This window comes from Anser brachyrhynchus, assembly GCF_964034855.1.
Source record: "Anser brachyrhynchus genome assembly, chromosome: 5".
Taxonomy (NCBI): domain Eukaryota; kingdom Metazoa; phylum Chordata; class Aves; order Anseriformes; family Anatidae; genus Anser; species Anser brachyrhynchus.
Genome location: NC_137699.1, coordinates 35,552,204 through 35,565,047, shown reverse-complemented (window position 1 = coordinate 35,565,047; position 12,844 = coordinate 35,552,204). Strand labels below are relative to the sequence as shown.

Here is a 12,844-nt window from a genome sequence, read left to right as displayed (position 1 = left end):
GTGTACGAAGAGCTGGATTACAGCCTGATGCCCGAGTACCAGGAGGTGCCCAGCCACACAGGTGGGAGCATGGTTGTCCCTCGGGCCTGGGGCTCTCCGCATCCCTGGCCGAGCACCCAGTACCTCATTCTCCACCCCAGGCTCCCTGTGCAAGGGCTTTGGCATGAAGCTGCTGGACAATCACTGGGATGGGTACAAAGAGGAGAGCAACCCTGGAGCAACCCCAGGTAGAGGAAGGGGAACTCGGAAGGGACTGAAAGGCACAGGGGACCCAAGGAGAGGTGCTGTGGCCGAGCAGTGGTGCTGGGGATGTGAGGGCATGTGGCCCTTGCAGCTGCATCCTCAGCCCCGGCCCCTCCATGCCTGGTGCAGCCCCCCTGACCCAGCCTGGGCACGGCCCCCCGGATGGCTATGACGATGCTGCAGCCGTGCTGGAGGAGCCCCCTTCTCCCCGCAGCGGGGACGCCCCGGTGCAGCCCCACGGGGACACGGGCTATGACGACGTTGATGTCAGCACCCTGGGGACAGCGCCGTGAGGAGAGCCTGGGGACATGGCTGCAAGAGGGGGCTCCAGCCCCAGGGAGTGGTGGCCCTGCCCATGAAGGGCACCCATCCCTGCACAGCCCTCAGCATGCTGCAGAAACTCTTCCATCAGCTCGCCCGCACCCATTGCCCAACGTCACGCCAGGGTCCTTGTGAAGTTTTTCAGCATGGCCTTTCCCTGCACAGCACTCTTTCCGATTAAAGCCCCCAAGTGCTTGGAACCTCACTCCCAGCACCGGCGCCTCTCTCTCTCCTGAGTCCATCGTCCATCCCTTGGTCCCATGGGGCAGAGCTGGGCCCACAGGCACGTCCCCATGGCTCTGGGCATGTGGGAAGGATGGGGAAGAGCCCAGGGCCTGGGCCCAGGGCCTTCCTTTGGCCCCAGAGCTGCACACTTTCCCCGCCAGAACAGGCCTAGGGAAGGGCACGGCGCGTCCCAGGGATGTTTCCCCTGCCTCAGTATCCATAACTGAGTTAGCACTGGTTCCTACTGCTGGGTGGAGCCACCCGAGAGGAGAGGAGTGCCTTCCGCCCCCCCAGCCTCCCCTTGCCTTCCCAGACCCCCCGCTGGAAGGGTAACCGGGACATAGCTCCCTCCTGTGGGGTGTCATGCTCCAGGAGGTCTCCGATCTTCAGGCTGGGCTTCAGCTCTCGCAGTGCAACCAGCTCCTGCAGTGCATCCTCATTGAGCGCCGACACACTCAGCCTTGCATTGGAAGGAAAGAAGAAGCCTCAGTACCAGAGGTGAAGGGGGCACCTGAGAGTCTCCCCGTGGTACGTGTGGCATGGCTCACCCCAGTGCCTGCAGTGGGCAGGCAGGATGCCTGAGCTGCCGCAGCAGCAGCACTGCCCCGGCTCCCAGCTCGGTGTCGCTCAGATCCAGGCAGCTCAGGCTGCAGTTCTCCCCAAGGTGCGTGGCCAGGGCCTGGCAGCAGGTGCCCATCAGGTGGCAGCTCCCCAGCCTGCAGGTCCAAGGAGAGACAGCGTTGGTGGGGCAGTGCTGGAGCTGCTCGGGCTGCGCAGGAGCACAGCCAGTGCTGCATGCCCTTACCGCAGCACCCGCAACTGGCAGGCGTGATCCCGGAGCCCCTCGCACAGCAGCTGCACGCCGGCATCCCGCAGTCCTGTGTTGAAGGACAGGTCCAGCTCCTCCAGGTGTGGGCTGGTGCCCAGCACTGCAGCGAGGTCCTGGCAGCAGGCGCTGGTCATGCGGGTGTACCGCAGCCTGCGGGAGAGAGCCTCATCGGCGCCGGTCCTCCCATGCCACACCCCATTGCAGTGGCCATACCCAGCCCGCTGTCAGTGGGACAGAGGGACAAGGCCAGACTGCAGGACATAGTTGGGCACATCCCCAGCCCTCTGCTCCCCCAGCCTGGGATGTGTCCACAGGGCCCTGCCAGGGACACAGCGTTCCCAGTGCCGCTCACCGTAGGATGCGCAGTTGGCAGCCAGGCTGCCGCAGCCCGGCGCAGAGCAGCCGCACGCCGCTGTCACCCAGTGCTCCATCGCCCAGCTCCAGGCAGGCCAGGCTGGGGTGAGTGGCTAGCAGCGTCCCCAGGGCCTTGCAGCCACCCTCTGTCAATCCACACCACTGCAGCCTGAGGGGAGAGCAGCAGAGAAGCCAGCCAGCCAGCACAGAGGGACAGCAGCCACCCATCCCATGGCTGGCCACCAGCATGGAGAGGCTGTCCTCACCCTCCCGCATGGGATCCAGCCCTTCCCCATCAGCACCCCCTGAGCAGGGACGGACAGAAGTGGCCACCCAGCACCCAGGGGCAGGCCCCATACCTGAGGTTCTGCAGTGAGCTGCCCGCATGCCCCAGTGCCTGGCAGAGTGGGTGCAGAGGAGAGCGCAGCTCCTCCTGCCGTGGATGTTGCCTGGGAACGAGGGGACAGGTATGTCCATAATCTCCCATGATTCTCCCCAAGAATAAGTAAAACCCTCCACCAAGGGACTAAACCACTAGTGAAGAGACATGGTGGTGTTTGGATGGAAAGAGGCATTCACCATTTCAGCTTCCAAAACCCTCTTTTGTGATGGAGAAGGGGAAATCTCTGTCGTTTTGGCCACTGGAGCAGAGCGGCGGTACTCACCAAGGCAAGACTGTGGCCGGCTCCTCACTGCACTGCTGCTGGCGGAAGGAGCAGCTCCGGAGGGTGACACTGTCCAGTCCATCCCACTGCTTAATGCAGAAGCAAAGAGCCATCTGGTCGTATGGCGTCAGCTTGATGTCATGTAAATCTATTCCCGTGAAACATCCCAACACCTTCTGCGCAAAGCTTTTTTCATTCATCTCGAACAAAAAGTGGAAAGTGTCCAACTCCTTAATCATCATCACTTCACTGCGATGGGAAAGGCCTCTGTATCTTGTCTGAAGCCACCTCAGAAGATCTTCCCGAGCTCGTGGTGAAATTCTGCACCCGATTCTTTCACCTGCGTACTCTATTGATTTGGGGTTTACCAGACCAAACAGGAACCGAATTGTTAAGTTCAAATCCTTCCTAGATTTGCTGTAGCTTTCTAACAATGTATTTACGTTCTTTGCAAGGGCCTCTGGGTCACTGACAGTTTCCTCATCATCATCCAGGACATAAAACATAGCCGCAAAAAACTCATGGAGGTGCAGGTGAGTGAAGCTGTAGACATTGCCTTGGTCTACGCCTTTCTTCAGGCTTTTCTCATTGAGGAAGAGGGAGAGAAGGTCTGGCCAGTCCAAGCCACAGTCCTTGATTTCCCTTTCCTCAAAGAGGACCTTGTGTTTCCAGATGCCATCAGCAGCCAAGGAGCAAAGCCTGCGCAGGAACTGCTGCAGGTACTGCTGGGCATTGCTGCCTCTGCACTTCATTAACCAGGAGAGGTAAAACATGCCCATCCACGTGGTGGCCTTGGAGCACTCAAGAAGGTTGTTCTTCTTGTAAAGCTCTTGCTCAAGGATGGTGCAGATGGTCCAGCTCATGATGGGGATGACACACAAGCTATAGAGGGTCTCATTTCCCCTGGTGAACCTGAAGGCCACATCTGCTTTATTGTCATTCTTGAAGTACCTGTGGAAATACTCCTCCCTTGCAGCTGCCGAGAAGCCCAAGATTTCCACGTAACACTCACCCTCCAGGCACTGCCCCAGGTTTTGAAGAGCCGTTGGCCTTGTGGTGATGAGCAAAGAGGATGCAGGGAGAACAGTCCTCTTGAGCAAGCTCATCAGCGTGGTTTCCAGTGGCTTTGCTTCCCTGGGGTCAGAACTCAGCTCGTCTTTGGGCTGAGCCAAAGGGAACCCCAGGGCCTCGAAGCCATCAAAGACAAACAAGACCTTCTCCTGATTGTCCAGGATACTTCCAGCTGGTATTCGCTGGTGAGGACAGCATTTTGAAACCAGGTCCAACACACTCACTTGTTTGGAAAGGGAAAGCTCCTTGCAGTCTATGCAGAAGACATAGTCAAACTGCATGTAGAGGGCCCCTTCCACCCACTCCACCATCATCTTCCTGACCATCATTGTCTTCCCCATGCCTGGGGCACCCACTAGCACCACAGTCTGTGGTGTTTGCCCATCTTCATCAGGTTTAAACAGTGTCTGCGCAGTGACAGCGATGGTGGTGTCGGCACATCCCCAGCTGACATCTGCACCTTCAGGCTCGCCTCCGCTCTGGCTCCATGGCTTCTTGGCGATAGTCAGGGCAGTGTAGCGGCTGCTCACGGACAGGTTCTCCCCCAGGCAGGAGTTCAGCTCCTTGTACCGGAGGAACTCTCTGGCCACGTGCTCTCTGTACTTCTGCTTGTACTCTACACCAGAGAGAAGCAGAGTCAGTGCCAAAGTGAGCCAAACTTCCTGACCAGCACAACTGTGCTCCTGACACACCAACAGCATGGGACGTTTGTTTCAATGGCCTGCCTCAATGCAAAATTCAGTTATGCATTTCCTACGTGCCACCCATCAAGCTGCCTTTATTTTTCTGGGAATTTTTAATGGGAATGTCCCCAAAGTGTCCCCCTGTGTCCCCAGCTAGGAACCCATCTGGCAACCTAGGTTTTCTGGGCTGCAAGAACTGCTTGAAGAAGCACCACTTGCCCCTTCCAGGCACCCCCATCCTTATCACTGTGGTCCTCTCTCTGCTGCTGGTCCCACCACTCCCTTAAGGGGAAGGGTGCAGTGGGAACTTGGCAGGATCAGTGGGACACCACCTTTCCAGCCTCATCACAGAGCTGAAACCTGCTCTTTTACACACTTTTATCTTTTGTCTCCAGATCTCAAAAGACAAAGAAAATCAAAGTTTTCCCCAGTTCCTTACCCTTCACCTTCTCATCCTGGATTTTTTCAGCAAGGTCTCTCTGGTTCATCTCCTCAAACAACCCAATGGCGATGTCCACGGCGGCATCTTCCCCGTAGCTGTTGCCCATGCAGTTGACAAGGGTGGAAGGGTGTGTGGCCTCCACAAGCACATCCTCAGGGATGTTCCAGCCTCCTTTGGTATGAACATGTGACAACTTTGTCTTGAACTCTTGGAAGCCTTCAAGTGTGAGACCTTCCAGTGCAGCTAAGAGGACGGTGAATGCACTCCCTTCTCCTGCCATCATAGGATATAGAAAATCACCTGCAAAAAAACAAGGCTTGGAAGTCAGCGCTCTCTTCCCATTGTTCTGGGACATGCCTGAGAACACGTAAGCACTAAAAGCAGCTGGGCTGGTACCGAAGACTCAGTCTCATGGCCATTCAGAAAGTACCAGGGTAGGGGTAGTGGTGTGAACTTCACCCACAGCTGTATATGCAGGGGAGGGGAAGGGTTGCTGAGACAGGAATAGCTGCTGGCTCAGAGATTCAAGAGGAGAAACACCTATGCAGAAAGGCAGCAAACCGTAGGGGACAAGCACCCAGGATATCACCCAGTGGCATGGCGCAGCACTGGAGGTACAAGCCATGGAGACCAACCTGTGCTTTCCCCGGGGCTGTGCCCACCTGGCTGGCCAGGACACTGCGAGCACCTTAGAGCCAGGAGCAGAGCAGTGCTCAGCCCAGCAGCACACGGGGCTGGTGTTCGGGGTGACAGGTAAACCCCCAGTCCCCCAGCGAGCCGTGCCGCCACGTGCTCCTCCTGCAGCGGGGACGTGCCGGAAGGACCCGGGCAATGCCCAATGATGCATATAAGCAGGGCGTCATTTTTGAGCGGCGCCTGCGCATCCGGCATACACTTCCTCCTGCCCCAGCACCGGGCTGCACACAGGGACACGGGCAGGGAGGGCTGGGCCCCTGCTCCTGGCCCCTTCTACAGCTGGGGGCTTCTGTGCTGGCCCCGCAGCAGCTGGAAGAAGAAGGAAGCTGCAGGGGCTTGCTACTGCCTACTGCGGTTTCCACCCCGGAGCAAGGGGGACCTCACAAGGGGATCTGATCACAGGAAGTGTGAAACTGAGTTTAGATGATTGCCAAAAGAGATTAGGATAGAGAAATTAAAAATAGCTGTGCAAAATGGAGAATTAGACTGGGAGCTGTCAGGGAAGATGGTTATTGGGATGATATGTATGGACAGAAAGGAAAAAGAAGCTGGGAACAACAGCAGCTGTTGTCCTCACCTAACAGCTCTCCTGGACAGGGAGGTGCAGCAGAGGAAACCTTTCAGTAATGAGGGGGGCAGACAACAAAGCAGAGGAGTAGGGGGTGGCTGGAAATGGCAATGGTAGTGGTAGCACATCAGAAGAAATGGATTTTTGTATAAGTAATGCAGAAAGCAGGAAAAGGCCATCATAAAGGGTCAGATGACAGAAACAAGCTTTAACAGAGACAGATACAGTGTACTGGAAACAGCCATCCCAGGAGGATCAGTCCTGTGGAAAATCCGGTGCCAAAGCTGAAGTAATGGCACCTGCCAGTCCTCTGGACAAATACTCGTGGTCCTAAAGAAGGTGAGACTGCTCTGAGTAAAATTTTCAACAAATTTTGAAAACAATGTCGTTGTTTTTTTTAGAAATTATAAACCTAATTTTTCACTGTGGTCCATTAGCAAGGCTGACAGAAAATCCTGGCAAACAACGGTGGCGTACTGCCAAATAAACACATTCACCATGAGAACGGCTCCTATTTTAGGGAGTGTGCCAGTGGTTATTGCTAAGTTACCAGAAGACAACAAGTGGTTTTCAATTATAGGTCCGACAGTTTCACCACCATCCCACTTATTGAAGAATCATTTTTTCAGTGTTGCTCTTGCATTTGGACAGAAGGGATTAAAACCCTGTGCTGGCACTACAGGGGCTTCCCAACATACTTGCAGGACACAGGCTTACTTCAGAAACATGTTCAAACTGTTGTCTCCAAAGAAAAAAGAAAAATCACCATCTTATATGGATGCATCCATATACCAGCACATACTCCAGCAACCAGAGCTGCAGAAGAAGCGAGAGTCATCCAACTTTTAAAATTAAAAGATGAAATAGGATTTGAAGTCCGTTTGGAAGAGGCACAATTAAGTGCAAGCCCTGGCTACCTACTAGGATTTACCTTTGGTGAGACAGGAAGAGAGAGTTGCAAGAATGGTTAAGGTTTGCATGAAATCAAAGCTTTTTCTGATCAAGCCCAACTCAGAACACCGTTAGGGGGATTTAATTTATAACGGCAGCATGCCCATAACTCTGCTGGTATCAGCAGGCTGTTGTGGTTTAACCCAGCAGGCAGCTGAGCACTACACAGCTGTTCACTCATGTCCCCCCACCCCCACAGTGGGATGGGAGAGAGAATCAGACAGAAAAGGTGAAAACCCATGGGTTGAGGTAAAGACAGCTTAATAGGACAGAAAAGGAAGGGAAAATAATGATAATAGTAATGATAAAAGAATATACAAAGCAAGTGATGCGCAGTGCAATTGCTCACCACCCGCTGACCAATGCCCAGCCCAGCCCCGAGCAGTGTCACCACTCACCCCAGCCAACCCCACCAGTTTTATTGCTCAGCATGATGCCATATGGTGTGGAATGTCCCTCTGGCCAGTGTGGGTCAGCTGTCCTGGTTCTGCCCCCTGCCTGCTCCTGGTGCACCCCCAGCCTCCTCGCTGGCAGAGCAGCCCCAGAGGCTGGAAAGTCCCTGGCTGTGTGGGCACTGCTCGGCAAGTGCTAAATCATCAGTGTGTTATAGCATTATCCTCGTTCTAAATCTGAAATACAGAACCATACCAGCTATGAGGAAGAAAATTAACTCTATTCCAGCTGAAACCAGGATACAGACCATCATGGAAGTTCCTGGTTAAGCCTCTGGAGTGGAGGTGGAGTGAGGGATGGATGGGATGATGCACCAAAGTAGTGGGAAAATGCTGCCCTAAAAGCCTCTGCACCAAAACAGCCAGTACCAGAAATTTCAATAGGAACTTCCTCATCAGCTGGTTCTGGAGAGCTGAAAAATTAGTTATAGAATCACTTGGGTTGGAAAAGACCCTTAAGATCAAGTCTAACCATCACCTAACACTACCAAGTCCACCATTAAACCATGTGTTGAATACCTCCAGGGACAGGCCACCACCTCCCTTGGCAGCATGTTCCAATGCCTACCAACCCCTTCGGTGAAGAAATTAATCCTGGCATCCAATCTAAACCTCCCCTGGCACAACTTGAGGCTGTTTCCTCATGTCCAATAACTTGCCACCTGAGAACAGAGACCTACATGCTCCTCACTACAATGTCCTTTCAGGTACAATTGTCCTCTCAGTTGCCCAGGCAACTGAATATTAATATTATTTGCCATTAATATTAATTGGTATTTATTAATATTAATAAATATTAATTGATAATGCTTAATATTAATTGGTATCAATTAATTAATATTAACTGGTGGAAGAGTTACCATACAGACCTTACAATGACCAGATCTCAATCCTGCCCTGTCTGAGCAAGCTGCAGATCACACTGTTGAGAAAAAAACCCAGCTGCAATCATTGGCTGTGGATACAAGTGTACTAGTAATAAACCAGAGGTACACTTCATCAATGAAAACACTAGATATGAGCAGGGAAAAATAGTCCTCTGTGCTGCTATTAATAGAATAGGAGAGCAAGTAGCATGGAAACTATTAAAAACTCATGCCCACTGAGAGTACAGACATTATTAAGAGAAGAAACATCTAAGCAGAACCCTTTGCACCTCTTCTTGGACTGTGATTTATTTATTTATTTTTTTAAATAATGGAATAAAATAGGGAGGTGTGGTTGGAGAAAGGGAGATAGAAAACATATGGCAGGAAACAAAAATGATATTTCTGATAAGCCCAGAAAGATAATGGAAAGAAGATATATGTAATGCATGTTAAAGCACATGGGAAGACTGAAAACAATACATAAATATTTTAATAAGCCAGATCAGCTGGCTCAGTTTAACTGCTGCAGTCTTGAGACACAGGAGGGTTTGCAGCATCCTTGCTGGACTCAAGAAAATAACCTGCCTTTGGTAGATGACGAGAGATGAAGAACAGTGAACACAGCACTGAGTCACAAACCAGGCCACTAGCTGTGTGTTGAGGTAACTAAACAAGCCTCAGCTGCCAGATTTTGCCTGTCTGGAGCTTTGTTTTATTTCAGTTTAACTGGAGTAGTCAGTAATTCCTGCAATAGGATTTTTCATGATTAGATATCTAACCTGTGCCCTGGCGTGGTCTTGCTTAGCTTGGTCTAACTCCTTAATGCAATAATAATAATTTAGGACCCAAGAATAAAAACTGTTACAGCTCTCAAGGGAACACAGAGAATCATGGCATGGATGGATCCACCCAGGCTGGAGAGTCTGCTACAGTGTTAGAAAAATGCTCTAAAATTATAATAACATTATGATGTTGGGTTTATTCATTTACAGGATCAGCCTCAAGGGACAAGAAGTTGCAGTGAAGCAGCTAGAATAGTGACAGAGATGCTAAATCCTATAATGGTCCCTTAAACAAGGCAGATGCAGGAAGAATTTGGGAGTGGGGTAGGGGAAGGAATCAAACAAGGAAACAAAAAAAACACAAGTTTGAAATAGAGAGAGAGAAAGCTAAGTGCTAGAAGTATTAAATTAAAGACAGAACTGTGGATTAAGCATATACATACATGCAATTACAATGATTATAATCTTGCTCATGCTAACAGCAAACACATGGCTAACGGGGTGTGGAGGGGGAACTATCCATCGTTTTCAAAAGGTTAGGGGGAGGCATCCAGAAAAGCTTTTTAAAGAACAGAGACTGAGAGAAATGCTGCTATGTACCCCTTACTATATCCTGCTAACCAGTTAATTGCATTTTTGCAAAGTTTTGTCAATTATTGTGATCATAATACACTCTAGAGGTAAAATGCTTAAACATATGATTATTGCAGAGCTAGCCAGTTATGACATGAAGTACTGCAGTTACTATATGAAACCTACAGCACAGGCCTAAAGTCCAAGCAGCAAGTAGAATTAGGAAGAGGATTAGAAGCGAGGTTACAAGATAGGGCTAAGGTCTTTCCTAGAGTTAAGGCCAGAAAAAAATTTCCTGTAGCATAGATGCAACGCTCCTCCCAGAAACAGACTAAAAATAAGATTAAATATACACCTGAGAGGTTCAAGGAAAAGACGTAGACTTGGCAATGTTATGATGATTGAATTTGATGATCTCAAGGCTCTTTTCTAACCTAAAATAATTTTATAAGCTACCTATAATACAGAATTAAAATCCATACAGCAGACAGCACTAAAAACAAGGGTACATACAAGCTCCTTTTTGATGTACCCACCCAGCCTGGATGCCCTGCTCAGAGCTTCCTATTGTGCCATCCTCCAGCTCACTGGGCATCAGATAGGTCTGGGAACAGCTGCATCCCTTGGGAAGACCAGGGCACATCCTGCTCCTTCCTAAGGATGATGCTGCTGCTGAGCCCCTGTGCTCCCAGGAACAGCAGTGGAGCTTACATCAGGGGCTCCCCAGAGCCAGGGATGTTCTTGTCCCTGCATGCTGTGAGCCCAGGGGAGGAGGAAAAATCATCAGCACGGTTTTTACAGTTCCAGTTTCCATCTGACCTTGAAGGAGCTGCTTTCACCTTGCTGCATCTTGAGCTGAAGCACTGCTTGCTGTGCTGGCACTCTGCTTTCTCTTACGCTCACCTGCTATTTGTTTAATGTTTGCTTCAAATGTGGGCAGATGCTTTTTTCTTTAAAGTGGGATTTAAGCAGTCTGGGTGTTTTTTTAGGCACGCTGATATAGCTGAGATGCACACCAGCAGAGCCATCCTGTGCATATTGGCCCCTCTTCCTACAACTTGCAGGAGTACAATCTCTTAAAATGCCCAGGCTCCCTGAAAAATCACATTAAGCTTGTCAGTGGGTCCTACATAACTGTATGGAGAAAGATAGACAAGCACTGCAGCCCTTATTTCCCGAGCAAATCAAGCTAAAAGAGCCATAGACAGTCCCAGGACTGTCCCAGGACTTTTACCCATGGGTAAAAGCAAGGTTTGACCCCAGAGATGTGAATGTGAGGACTGTGACTGGAGGAGGTGGGGGCTGGGGCAGCAGAGTGGGGGGGCCGCTTGCTTTTAAACTGGGAGGATTCAGGGAGAAGGGAAGAAGAGCTGGCACAAACCCACCCCGTTACACAGCGTTTTAGCTTCCTCCCCTGCACCGTGCACAATATCTCTGGCAAGACAGCTTGCCACCCCTTATGGGATCATCATTCTCAGATATCCTTTATCCTGGTGCCATAAGCCCCCCCGATCCTCCCCCCCTCCCTCTCTATGCAAAGAAAAATTCCAGATTACCAGGCTGCCCCCCTTGCCCCCCTTCCATTCTCCCCAGTACATTTCCCCCTGTTTGTGGCTACAACTTGCTGCAAACCCAGGTGGGCTTTGGAGGAGCAGAGGAGCGGGCAGGGTGCTCAGTGCTGCAGGGACAGCCCCAAATCGCTCAGCCCTGAGAAATGGGGATGTGAGACAGAGCTGGCATGCCTTATTCCCCCTACCCCCCTGTCATCCCGTCCCCCTCCACAGTCCCAGCCCTTCCTGCCCTATTGGAGCATCCTCCCCCCTCCCCTGCTCTCCATCTTCCTGCAGTCTGCAGAGCTGCATTGTGGGAAACTCCCAAGTTTTTTCCACCCCCCCCCCTTCCTCTGCCTCCCTCCCTCTTCTCTGCGCAAGAGCCAGCTCCGAGGTGCGACTCGTAGGGCCGGAGGACAGGAGGTAAGGGCTGCTGCTGCTGCTTTTCCCCCCATGCCCACCAGCACTGGGGAGGGGGCAGAGCTGCCGGGGTCCCTCGCTATCAGCCGAGAGCTGTGCGGTGTCTGTGCTGCGGGGTGGCTCAGCCAGACAGCCACGCAGATCTACCTGCTCAAGGTGAGTGTCCGCATCTCTGCAGCTGCGTGTGATGGAGGCCAGGGGCTGCCATGCCGGGAGCGAGAGCGCCCGCCCGCGTGGTTTTTTTCTCCCTGTTAACAAATAATGATGTTTTTAACCCAAAGCAGCGAGGGCGGGTGGCTCTGAGCAGCCCCTTTCCCCACACCTTTCCTCCTGCTCCCTGAAGGTCAGGCAGCCAGAGGAGGAGGCATTTCCGCAAAGGCAGAGCCCGCCGGCCTCCGCGTACCTGCCGCAGCCTCCGCGCGATGCACCAGGCTGGCCTCACCGGGACTGAGCTCCCTGCTTCCAGCCTCCGGGGAAGCCGCAGCCCCGGGATGGAGGCTGGGGACCTGGTGCTGTTCCGGAGACAGAGCTGGCTCCGGGCATGGAAAACCAGAGCCGGCTGTGTCCCGGAAATGGTACGGGCAGGAGGAGGTCGCTGCAGCGCTTCGGTCTCGGCAGGAAAACTGCAAACCTCCCTGGAAGGCTTTCAGCAGGCTTCCAGCTGGGTTTCCTCTCCTGTCTGCCCGCACGGTGTTATTCATTTGCCCTTCGCTCTGTGTCGATGCGTTAAAAGTCTGTTTAATCACTTGCAATCCTGAGGCAGGAGGCTATGCAAAGCGAGCGCTGCTGCTGCCTCCTTTTCTGTGTTAGAAGCTGTGGGTTGTTGGGGGGGGAACAAAGGGGGGGCAAACATCTTTGATTACAAATGGATAGCCTTTGATGCACTCCCCTGCTTTGTGCTGGAAAGCTTTTTACAAAGGAAAACCTGCCCAAAATAAATAGAATAAGCACAAAATGGAGAGCTGAAAGGCAAGGCTGCCTATTTCGGGCTTTGGGGAGAAGAGCGCACCAAATGAGCAGGGGGAGGAGGACACCAGACTTGGGCTTCCGCCTCACAGTGTGTACAGCAGGCATGAAATGCAAGGGGGAAGTCTTGGGCATGTTGGTCTGTCCTTGCCCCTGTGTGCATCTGTGCCCCATACGTTTGCAC

The 12,844-nt window shown here is 52.2% G+C and overlaps 2 protein-coding genes across 6 annotated transcripts in view; one reads left to right on the top strand and one right to left on the bottom strand.

Annotated features, from left to right (window-relative positions):
- Positions 1-2: 2 nt before the first annotated feature.
- Positions 3-12,844, bottom strand: part of LOC308196231 (NACHT, LRR and PYD domains-containing protein 12-like) — a 13,268-nt gene continuing 426 nt past the window's right edge. The window contains exons 1-10 of one of the 5 annotated variants that reach the window (XM_080594974.1): positions 12,098-12,842; positions 11,842-11,942; positions 8,370-8,422; positions 4,831-5,133; positions 2,638-4,324; positions 2,332-2,421; positions 1,971-2,141; positions 1,595-1,768; positions 1,338-1,505; positions 3-1,249 (exon numbers count right to left, since the gene is read on the bottom strand). In XM_080594974.1, coding sequence (XP_080451100.1) covers positions 1,018-1,249; positions 1,338-1,505; positions 1,595-1,768; positions 1,971-2,141; positions 2,332-2,421; positions 2,638-4,324; positions 4,831-5,116 — 2,808 coding nt within the window. In that variant the 5' untranslated portion in view covers positions 5,117-5,133; positions 8,370-8,422; positions 11,842-11,942; positions 12,098-12,842 and the 3' untranslated portion in view covers positions 3-1,017. Of the gene's footprint in view, positions 1,250-1,337; positions 1,506-1,594; positions 1,769-1,970; positions 2,142-2,331; positions 2,422-2,637; positions 4,325-4,830; positions 5,134-5,468; positions 6,460-8,369; positions 8,423-11,841; positions 11,943-12,097; positions 12,843-12,844 lie in introns of those variants that run through there. The other 4 variants (XM_080594972.1, XM_080594973.1, XM_080594971.1 and 1 more) reach the window with 4 other exon arrangements.
- The window catches only part of CEND1 (cell cycle exit and neuronal differentiation 1), a 19,973-nt gene continuing 18,693 nt past the window's right edge, over positions 11,565-12,844 (top strand). Inside the window, exon 1 of the mRNA XM_080595078.1 lies at positions 11,565-11,697. The gene's annotated coding sequence lies outside the window, so the exon portion shown is untranslated. The remainder of the gene's footprint in view (positions 11,698-12,844) is intronic.